Below are 12,085 nucleotides of genomic sequence, written 5' to 3'. Positions count from 1 at the left end.
GCTTACTTCCGCATATAGACTTCCTGTAATGCATTTTGACTTTTCAAAGATTGTTTACAAGCAAATTGCAGAGCGTATAATCATTCCAAAAATTTAATAATCTCGGAGTTGTTTGTCGTGGACTTATTGAGATTAGTAAAAATGAGCTTATTAAGACTTTGTAATGTATTGTTAAACCTGGGATTATAGTTCAAACTAATTTTCTGTGACCCACTTGTTGCGTTTAGGTTATGGTGTTATAAACAAAAATATGTTGGCTATAAATGTTTGGTTTTTATGATAAATTCGTGTATGCCAGACGATAGGAATGGAGGGTCCAGGTCTGAGCTTATTTTTAGGTTCAGAAAATATCCAACTAAATACAAATATACAAGACTTAGAAGAAGATGAAGAACAAGAAGATGCTAAGCAACGTAATAAAGAGGTGCATCTTCCTTTACTTTATTCCTTTCTTTATTTTAACTTTCCAATTTTATTGCTTGATTTGCGGTTTAATTAAAAAGTTCTATCCAAAAGAGTTTATTCTTCAATGATTGTAATTTTAATAGATAACGTTTAATGTTTTAGATCAAGGATCTCTTGGACAATGCATTTGATGATTTAGATGATGAATCTGACACTAGTTCTATTAATGACAGCCATTATCAAGATAGTACTAAAGGATCAGAAGTTACTAATACTATGTTAAATTCTCCTCAGAGAATTATATCATCCAAAGATCAAACTGTATCTCAATTACAGAAAGAATTTGGTATTTATGATCATGTCAAAAATTCAAATAACTATGATAGCACTATAATAAATCATAGGTCGGAGATGGAAATCGCTCCTTCAATCTCCAATATACAAAGAGACTTTGGTGTATATGATCAAACTGACACCCCATATTCTAAAAATAATAAGGATAATGATATGCATAATATCATTGCTGAAACACCTTATGAACTAACAAGATTACCAAACTCTGCATTTTCTAAAGATTTAAGAACCCAAGTTGAGGAAGATTATACATTTAATGAAAATTATTCATATAATTATCACACACCAGCTAATCATTACGATGCTCAAGGTAAAAATTATTCAAATAATGGTTATATCGATGGATATGACAATAATGTACAATGTAAGCAAATTCATGAGTTTGGAGGTGGTGACAATGTTACATCTGATCATATAAATCATTGTTACAAAACAAGTCCAAATGGCAGATCAACAGATGATGGTGTAGCTTATAAAATGGCCGAGTATGATAGTAAGGAACAATTAGAAGTTTTATATACAGTGCGAATGAAAGAAGTTAAGCGATTAACAGAAGAATTGCAACAAGTTCGGTTGGAAAAAGAAGAAGAGAAGAACCAGCTTAGTAGGAAAATAACACTTTTACAGGCTGATATTGAAAGATCAAACATATCTAGAAATCAAACGCAACATGCTTTGGGTAAGATTTAATGAAACATGTTCATAAAATGTTATCTAGATAAAGGATTATAAAATTAAGTGTTTCTTGTAGTTGATGCAAAAGCTGAGATTGCTGATCTTCATAATCAAATAACATCATTGAAGGAGAAAAATGCAGTTTTAGAGAAAACTAATCAAAATGTAAGACTTTCCTGTACTATTTTGAACAATGGTTTTATCGTTACAATAGCATTAGATGCATTAATTACCTAATTATAAAAATTACAAAATTTAGATGACAGAAGAATTAAATGTCGCAAGAGATTCTGTGATAGAATTACAACAAAAAATAGCTGTATTAGAAAGAGTACAAGCATTACAAGCAAATGATAAAACACATGAAAAATTTTTGAAACAAGCGCAAGAGAAACATGCTGTTGAAATGAAGAATATGCAAATTCAAATAGATGTTCTTACTGACAAACTTAATGCAAAGGTATTTCTAGTATTACATTATGTATTACATTTTGCTCATATTTATTTATAACTTAATGTATATTGATAGATGATTAGATTTTAGTGTATATCTTTTTATTATAAATTATTATAATAAAGACACACTAAAATATTGTTATTTGTTAATATTCATTAAGTTACAAATATAATAATAATAATGATTATGGTGGTGGTGGTGATGGTAATGATGGTGATGGTAATAATGATGATGATAATGATGATAATAATAATAATAAATATTTGTGTCATAGCTGTTCAATATGGATTCCAACAATCATTGTATTTGGGCAAGTTGTTGATATTGTATTTTTTGAGAATTATAATGCTCTTGTAAAGAACATATTGTATAATTATATAAGTTTCTTGGTTTTCATATATGTACTTATTTTCTTTGCATGAGAGTACTATTAAAAAGTCATATTTATACCAGAAAAATTATATTTTAATTCATTAAATTACCGTAATTTCATGTTTGATTTTCTTGAATTTTAATAGGAAGCATCTTATGTCACTTTGGAAAATAAATTAGCTGATGTAAGAAGGGCGAATGAAACATTAATGGTAGAGAAAGGAGATACAATGAATCGTTTAGCACAAGTATTAGAAGAAAGTCAGACGCAGTGTCGAAATCTTATGGCTACAAATAATGCTCAGCAAGTAATGCAGCTTCAAGCACAAATTAAAGTTTTAACACAAGAAAAAGAAGAAATGCAAAAAATGATTCAAGAATTACAGGTACTTAAAGTATTAATTTACATTTAAGGAACAGCTTCAATCCACTATATATCCTAAAATATGTTTAAAAAATGTGCAAGATTTATATTAAAAATAATAATGTATTTATATATATATATAGAATAAATTAGAGATAGCAAAAAATGATGCTGCACAGTATGATTCATTGTTAGCTACAACATTAGAAGAAGAATCTGATTCTATTAGACAAATGAAATTAGGCGATTTTCATAATAAAACAAAATCAAAGCCCTATGATGATATCACAAATAAATTAAGGGGAGAATTGCAAAGGTAATTCATTTTAATTAAAAGTAATTTTATATTGCATGAAATTATTATGTGGTAGAATATTAATTTTATTGTTATCTTGTTATCTTTGTAGATGTTTAGCTGGACAAGCTGTCAAAAGGAAAGAAATAACTCGATTAGAAAATACTTTATCACAAAAAGAAAAAGAAGTTGATAAAGCTTTAATTGCAGCAAATACATGTCGACAAGAAGCAGCTCGATACGCTAAACGTGTTAATGAACTAGAACAAGAATTGAAATCTGTACTTACGAATGAAGCATTGAAAGCAAATGCTCAAATACAGAAGTTGTCCAATCATCTCAGTGATGTAAAAAAACAATGCGAATCATTGAGAGAAGAAAAAACAAAATTAGAACAGAAATTAAAAGAAACATTAGCAATTAATGAAGAAACACTTATAAAATTACATCAAGAAAACATAAATCAGCAAGAAAAAGACACCATTGATGAGTACAATAAAGAATATTTAGAAATACATGCTAAAGCTGTAGAAAGAGTTAGGCAAGAAGCACGAGTTGAAGTAGTGCAATTATCGTAAGTAGCAACATATTTCTGTTATTGTAAATATATCTTTTGCTTGTTAATATCATAACGTTTAAAATGGATGAGATAAATGTTTTAACTTACAGTGTGCAATTGGAACAAACGCAAAAAGAGTTGGATCGTGTTAAAGAATTGTATATAGATATCTGTAGTACAAAAGAACAATTAATAAGTGAACATAAATCTGAAATCAAAATGTTAAGAGAAAAATATACTAGCTTAGAAGAGCGTGAAATAGATATAGAAAGATACCAACATGATTTAAGGGCACAAGTAAAGATAGCAGAAAAATTAACGGAAGAGTGCGACATGTACAGAAATAAAGTAATTGAATTAGAAAAAGATCTAAATTGTGAAAGGAAAAAGAAAGATGAATACACAAACAAAATTCACCAAGAAATTGAAAAAGGTAAAATTGATATCGCTTAAAACAATAAAATTTGGATGTCTTTTATTCTTTCATATGTTTAAAAATTTTACTAAGACCTATCATAAATTTAATATTTACAGCTAAAGAAGAAGCTTTAAATGAATTACGCAATGCCCACCCTAACCAAGAGATAAGTGTTCACTTGCCAGATCATTGTTCTGAACATTTAGAAAAAATAAATCAGGTATATATATCTTGTTTATTATTGTTTGTCTGCTATATATAAATTCATCAAACTTAATACATTTATAGTTAGAAGAAGATTGTAAACGTTTAGAAGATAAACTACATGCTGCAGTTAAAGAACATAAAAAAGTATTGGAATATCAATCTGCCTTAGATGATGCTAAATTAAAGACAGCACAGATGGAAATATCTCAAGAATCTTGGAAAAAGAAATACGAAAATGCAATTAGTGAAAGGAATAATCTTATTACTAAAATTTCTAAACTTGATTCTGAATTATCAAGTATCAAGCGAAATTCAAAGATTGAAGACTCTGATGATGTAAAATTAAAAGTATCTCAGTATCAAATAGAAAATGAAGATTTAAAAAATAAATGTGACAGTTTAATTAGTGAAACAAGCATTTATAAAGATAAAATCGCGCAGTTAGAAGTAGAATTATCAGAAACGAAAAATATAATTGGAAATTTCGAGGGTAGGTTAAAAAAAAATAGTGAAATATCATTAAATTCAAAATGTGTATTGGAAAAAGAACTTTCTCATTACAAAGATTTGGCGACACAATTAAGTATTAAGATAAATCATCTGAAGGCTGGAAGAAAGAGTAATTATGTTATGGAGCAAAGAATCAAACAATTAGAAACAGATTTACAAGGAAAGGAAGAGGAACTAGAAAGATTAAAAGACTTTGACAAAATAAAAATGGAAAGAGATCAATTTGTTTTAAAGTTAAAAAATCAAGCTAAACAATTTGAACAATACGTTAAGCATCAAAAGCAAGTATTTCCTGAATTAAATTTATCACCAGGTAGTTCAAGTGATGGCACAGATTTTCTAAAAATAAGGGAAGTTATGGTAAAAGAGTTACGTGAAGAGATGGAACAGAAGGTACATGAAGAACTTAAACGTATAGAGGAACATGATCGAGAAAAAAGGAATGAGTTGGAAGAAACATATAAAGCAGTTTTAATACAGTTTTCAAAATTAAAAAACATATGTCACGAAAAGACGCAGGAAGTAGAAAATTTAAAAGTGGCGAAGGATCGATTTAGTCAAATGATTGAAACTTGTTATAAAGAATTGGTAGCAAAACAGTTGGAAATCGAAAAGTTGCAAGAAGAATTAAAACAAAAAGAAAGTGATGTGGATGAAGAGAGAAATCTAATGGCTAAAGTTATGACTAAATGGGTTAGAGAAATTTGGGAAGTAAAAGATAAAGAAGTTGAAATGAATGAAAAATTACAGCAGTTACAGGAAAGTGAAGAAAATTTGAAAACAGAGATAAAAACGTTAAAAGAAAGAGAAAAAGAAATGAAAAGTAATATTGATACGTTAAAAACTAAATATCAGTCAGCAAAAAAGACTGCGAACAACTACAAGGTAATTTTGTAATAGAAAAGTAAATCATATCTATTATACCCATTTTATTAATTTTCCTCTATCTTACAAATTTAATATTTAAAAATTTTTTAGGAGTATGCAGTGAATCAAGAGAAATTTTCATTAAGTGAAGGTAAACGTATAGAGGAAGGATACAAAAAAGCCATGAATCAACTACAACAAAAGCTTGATGCAATAGTTAGTACTCAAGAGGAAAAACTTAAAGAAATTGAATGTCAGTATACTGAAAGAATAGAACAAATGCGACTTACACAGAAGTACAAAAGTAAATGTTGAAGTATATATTAATATTTAGTTTAAAAAATATATATATATTATATATTATATTTAATATATATATATATATATTAATATTTTAGTATGCAATATAGTTTAAAGGAAAAAAGTAGTTAGAAGAGGCTAGATATTTTTTAATTTAAAGCACTTTATTGTACAACACTCTATTAGGAGATTTTTGTGTTAGGGACCAATCACTTAAAAGTGGCAGATGTATATTGATAGAATTAGCAATACTTATTTACTGTACCTTATTTTAAGGAATAGGAACATAATTACAAACAGTAATGTCATCTAAACGATAATACTAAAGTACAATTTCCAGTTAATTAATAGAGAATACTAATTATAATTACTGAAATTTACTACTAAAATTTACATATTAATCGTGGAAGAATGTGAATTTGTAAAAAGTGAAGAGAATCATTTTTACATTCATTAATATTATTTCGTAATTTTATAAATTGTCTATATTTAAACCATAAACAAGTAAGTCCTCCTTTCTGTATAAATGAGACGCTCAGTCACATGTTCTTACTAAACATATGACATAATATCATAATGCAAGACTGGAATATATAGATCTTTTTCCTTAGTAAAATAAACATAAATTCATTGTAATTGAAAATATCAAAGTATACCTTTGAGTATTAAACAATTGTTTACGATTTATATGTATATCCTAAAAAGAATTAAAGATATTAATATTAAGATTGTACAAAATAGACAATGAATGACATTATACACGTTAGATTCTAAATTAAAAATTCATGTTATGAATAAAAATTTTACGTTTATGTTTGATGTGCAAAGTCGAATTATTAAATGTAACCGATATGTTGTACATTGAAATTGAATATTCATCTGGCATTTAGGACAAAGTTGCCTCAAAGTTGATATTATTTAATTTTTGAGCACATACGTATAAAATTTTTTGTACAAACTAATACGTGTAAACATTTCTGTAAATGAATCACGAAGCCATAATTCTTTTCTAATCTTATAATTTATAAAATAAGATCAATTTAATGCGTGTAACATACTCTTAATTATCAAACCACAGACTGTTGCGATTAGTTTTCTTTATAAAATTTTTATACAGATTTTAAAAGTAATTATTAATAAGCGTTTTTTAATTCTTAAAAAAGAAAAATATATATTTCAGAAATTTTTATCACCTCTTAAGTATGGTTTATGATATTTGTGCATTATATGCCGTACATCATAAACTATTAATTTTACAGGTGTCATTACTGTCATGCTTTGATAATGATGATTCTTGATAACAATATAATTATTAAATCATCACTAAATAGAGAGTATTATTAATATTAGTTGTATTTTTGTATGTAGAATGAATTAATTTATTTTTTGTAATAAAGATTTTATGTCGGTGTCTATTAATTAGTCAATTTAAATTAACTGAAATCCTAAATATAATTATATTAACATAATTTATTACTAATAAGAATAGAGACCAGGATAATAAGAGCCATGAAGTTCGAAAACAAAACAGGGAGAGGTAACAGTTTAATGGAACAATGTTTGAAGGGGAAAAGGATAAAATTGGATGTTACATTAAATAGTAAGGAAGGAAGAGAATTATGTGGAAGATTGGATGGAGTCAGAAAGAAATGGAGCAGATGAGGAACATAGAAAGGAAAATGGAGAAAAAGATTATAAGGGAAAGAGATAAGGAAGTGCACAGTTAAAAAGAGTACAACAGAATAAATAGAACAAGATATAACAGATGGTATAAGTTTACCACTTGTTTCTGTCTACTTAAGTCAAGTACTTAGAAAAAAAAGGATAAAGGGTGAGCTAATTGTTGATCACAAGAACTGTTGGTTTAAGTGTGGGAATGTTGAAGTGAACAACAGATTTTGGGAAAGTAAAGATAGAAGGAGGTACATTTTACGTGAGAGAGACTTGGAGATTCTAAAGCACTGGAAGACTACACAGGGATGCGAGGATTGGGGAGGGGGACAGAACATGCAATATAGAAAAATTATTAAATGAAAAAGGAAAAAGTACCTCTGTTAACTGATTAAGAAAACTGGATAGGACAATAAAGAGGAAGGGAAGGACAAGAGAAGTGCTTAATCTGTAGTTTGTAGATCATAGTAATATATTTTAGGATAGTTTAGATTAGCAAAATCAAATAAGTAGGCTTAGGCAAAAGTTTAGATATAAGTAAAAAGATGTTTTGATGCTCTCTCTGACATTAGCAACAAGAAGAGACATTAAGTTCCAAAATGACATCCAAAAGATAGGGGTATGTGCGGATACAAACTAAGAGTGTAAGGCCAGGAAGGTATGATATGGGATGGAAGACTGTGTGATTTTATATGTTTTGTAAATCAAATCTCATTCTATGTCACCTAGAAGTGAAAATTATATAATAAATAAAAAAATCTAATTTATTATTGTACTATAAATTTATATGTCGGAGTCCGGTTGGCATTTTGGGGCGTTCTATGAACCTTTACTTACTTTACCGTCGCGAATGTGGCTAATATTTATCAGTACGAATGTGGGCACTACAAGAGGCTATGAGTAATGGCGATAGGATGTTCGAGATGATGGTGACAACAAATTCAGGTTCGATAACGAATCCACGGGAGGACAAGTATCAACGTACTACTCGATTCGGGAAACTTCTCGACAACTCAATCAGTAATTCGTCCAACGACTAACTAATAAACTAACTCTCTCTTCATCCAAAAGAAACTGCCCTTATATACACCTGTCCCCACTTCTCGGGTCAATCTTTGTTTTTAAGGAGAGCCATATAATCATTTCATACCTCTGTCAGGTACACGTCCCTCCCGTGACCATGGCTACGTCTAGTGACCCGCTATGTCACTTCGAGCCCGAACCCATCGTCATAAAGTCAGATTGGAACATTAAAACTATTCCTTATTTTTATTACTTAAGTGCAGCTATAGTAAAAGTCTGGACTAGGGTATTGGGGTTTTTCCCAACATTCCGAACGCGAAATCCCGCTGTCCTTCCATCTCCGACACGGCCATTCTGACGATCACCCGTCCTCGGGTGTATCTAAAATATCGTGTATTCTTATATTGGTTTCGATGCAACTGCCATTATTTACGATTTAACTAAATGTCCAAGTAAGCAGGGTAGCAACAAAATTTCGTTCGGAGGTTTGACAACAAGAATTCGTGTCGTTATAATTTGTATTCGAAGTGCTAGTTGCATTCTGTGAGTTATCAGTCAGAACGTAATGACAACAGATTACTCTGGATTTCGTAAACGGATGAATCTCAGTTTGTTAGATCCTATTACCACGTTGCGTGTATTACAAAAGTACAGAACCCCACACACTGGACATATCTCATAATACAAAACACCACATACTGGGTGTATCTCAAAATACAAAACACCACACACTGGGTGTATCTCAAAATACAAAACACCACACACTGGGTGTATCTCACAATACAAAACACCACACACTGGGTGTATCTCATAGCGCAAGACGTCGCACTGGACGTACCCTGGAAGCGCAAGACGTCACAGTGAACATATTACTACGACCACAACGTGATGTTAATGATCCTCTGAGGTCCGTGTACTTGCATCGTCCAACTCAGACGTCCAACTCAGCAGGAACGCCATTTTCCGGCATTTTTCTTAGTCTATCACGACTGTCTTTATACGATCTTTTGCCGTCTAAGGTTTCTAACGTATACCGATCCCCTTCTAAAATCTTTGCTATCACAAATGGACCCCTGAACTTGGGATCTAACTTCGTCTGATTTCTCTCTTCGTTTTTTCGTAACACAAAGTCACCGAGATTAAACCTAACTATTCGAGCTCTCTTTTGTTAAATCTGTCCTTGTCGTATTTGGCACTAATAGAGACTAGTATAGATTAAGAGTAATATAGATTTCTTAGGGCTTGTTGTCTTACTTCAGCGATGTCTATTGTCTTTTCTTCTATGTTGTCGGGTAGTATCAAGTCATATGGTCTTACTGCTTTACCGATCAGTAGTTCTAAGGGGCTTGACTTAGTCACACGGTTGATGGTGCAATTTAAAGCCAGTTGTATTTCCCCAACCGCGTCTTGCCACGACCGCCCGGTCGTTTCTACCGTTGTAAACATACTCTTTAGCGTGTGCATCATACGCTCTATCTGTCCATTGGCCCTACTCGCACCGGTCGCTATTAAGTGGAGTTTGATGTGTCTACCTTGGCAAAAATCCTGAAATTCTTTGCCCGTAAAACATCGAGTTCTGCCCGAGCAGTCGAGCTATGCGGACGTGAAATCTAGTGCCTCCGACATTGTGCGACAAGAGTAGAGCAACAGAACCAATCAAGGATGGAAAAAATACCATCGATAAGAATACTAAACAAAGGAGAAACATACGCTATAAACAGGGCAGTAGACCAACAGAGCCCAATTAAAATAACAAGTACAGGACTGCTCATACAAAAGAAATAGAAATGGAAATAATACAAAAAGACGACGTAAAGAGCAATACCAACAAGGATCTACCACAACATAACGAAAGCTGGAACTCCCAGCAAAAAAAGAAAAATAAACACAAACACAAACGATAGGAGGACCACAGAAACAGAAAGACAACAATGGCTACAAGAAATTCCTACACAAAACTCCTTCAGCTCACTGACAGAAGACGCTGGGTATCGCACTTACCAACCCAAATCCGACAAGAGCTACACCCTAAAACAAATACAAACAAAATATGCGAGGAATTGGCCAAGATCGGACACCAGGTAAGAACGATCAACAATATAACCAGATTTGACACTAAGCAACCACTACCACTATTCCTAATAGAGCTAGAACCGAAAAGCAACAACAAAGAAATATTTGAAATTAAAAAAATCTCAGACACAATAATCACAGTCGAGCCACCCAGACATAAAAAAGACATATCACAATGCATGCGGTGTCAACAATACGGTCACACAAAAAACTACTGCAACAGAAACCCGGCGTGTGTCAAATGCGCAGGAAAGCACCTAACAGTGAACTGCCCACACACGGGAAAAATAAATGACGTAAAATGTCACAATTGCGGTGGAAATCACCCAGCCAGCTACAAAGGCTGCGTAGTCAGAAAACAACTACAAAGCAAACATTTCCCGCCGATTCGAAACAGGACACACAACAATTTCCACATGCAACAGGACTACACAGAATCTATGTCAACACCAAATACACAGCATGTAATGAACAATAACCACACTAACACCAACACCGTTAGAAACCGAAGCTACGCGCAAGTAGTCAACCGGTCGTCACCCTTAGACAATCAAGAACAGAACAACCACAGCAACGACGCTACAGAAATCAAAGAGTTAATAAAACAATCCATAAAAAACACCGAAATACTCACAAAAATGATAAGCGAACAAAACGAACTCCTCAGACAGCAAACACAGCAGATAACAGTCATGTTACAATTACTTACTAACATGATGAGCAAAAAATGAAAATAGACACGCTTAAAATAGCAGCCTGGAACTCTAACGGCCTACAACAAAGGGCCCTAGAAACTAAAACATTCCTGTATAGCAATAACATCGATATATTACTCTGTTAGGGAAGTGATACATTTACACTGTACATGAGAGTGTGTGTGTAAGGGTCAGAGGGCCTCCGGGTCTTAGTTGAGACAAAAGACTGCCGTTAGAAGATTCTGGATAGTCGGTTGGCGACAAGCGTGCGTGCAAGACGTTCTTCAGAGAGTAATATAGATATATAGCTGTTGTGTGTGAAATATAGTCAATTATTTGTATTTCCAAATCCTCGAATTTCCTTAACATGGTAGCAGAGCGTGGTTACTAGTTTTGCAAGATATTTAGTGCGTGGTTACGATCTTGCGAGTGAGTTTTCAGTAAAGAAAAAAAAAACTTTCAGAGGAAAAAATATACTTCGAGCACGTAGGAACGCTTGAGTAAGAAAATAAAAAAAAGAAAAATCAATTAAAATGGAGAGATCGGAAATCATGATACCTATATTCGATGGTGAGGATTATGGATTGTGGAAGCAAAGAATCACGATGTTTCTCAAGTATAAGGAATGCGAGGTTGTTACAACTAGAATGAAGAACGAAAGAGACGATGAAGACTGGGACAAAAAGGATTTGAAGGCGATAAATATAATTTATAGTGCAATATCGAACAGACAATTGGAGTATGTTAGGGAAGGAAAAACGGCGTATGATATAATAAAAAGGTTCGATGAAATGTACTTGAAAGAGTCGACGGCACTGCAGATCGTATGCAGAAGGAGAT

General features: G+C 31.9%; 1 protein-coding gene across 2 annotated transcripts; it reads left to right on the top strand.

The window, feature by feature from the left end:
• The first annotated feature begins 24 nt into the window (after positions 1–24).
• On the top strand, positions 25–6,595 carry LOC117157954 (uncharacterized). 2 transcript variants are annotated; one of them, XM_033336326.2, is made up of 12 exons: positions 25–424; positions 568–1,438; positions 1,511–1,599; positions 1,694–1,894; positions 2,166–2,201; positions 2,410–2,649; positions 2,771–2,943; positions 3,035–3,496; positions 3,592–3,914; positions 4,016–4,119; positions 4,188–5,501; positions 5,595–6,595. In XM_033336326.2, exons 1-12 carry the CDS (start codon positions 308–310, stop codon positions 5,796–5,798), a joined length of 4,134 nt encoding a protein of 1,377 aa, XP_033192217.1. In that variant the 5' UTR covers positions 25–307; the 3' UTR covers positions 5,799–6,595. The 2 variants fall into 2 exon arrangements, with proteins under 2 accessions (XP_033192217.1, XP_033192218.1); XM_033336327.2 differs by lacking the exon at positions 2,166–2,201.
• Positions 6,596–12,085: the final 5,490 nt, after the last annotated feature.

Source organism: Bombus vancouverensis, chromosome 6 (assembly GCF_051014615.1).
Source record: "Bombus vancouverensis nearcticus chromosome 6, iyBomVanc1_principal, whole genome shotgun sequence".
Classification (NCBI taxonomy): Eukaryota; Metazoa; Arthropoda; class Insecta; order Hymenoptera; family Apidae; genus Bombus; species Bombus vancouverensis.
The sequence above is the reverse complement of the archived record's forward strand: the minus strand, read 5'-3'. Positions and strand labels throughout refer to the sequence as shown.

Coding starts and splice junctions, on each gene's coding strand:
- LOC117157954 (XM_033336326.2), top strand. CDS start 308: ATGGAGGGTCCAGGTCTGAGCTTATTTTTAGGTTCAGAAAATATCCAA. Junction 1,600..1,693: donor TAGAGAAAACTAATCAAAAT/GTAAGACTTTCC, acceptor TACAAAATTTAG/ATGACAGAAGAATTAAATGT. Junction 3,497..3,591: donor GTTGAAGTAGTGCAATTATC/GTAAGTAGCAAC, acceptor TTTAACTTACAG/TGTGCAATTGGAACAAACGC.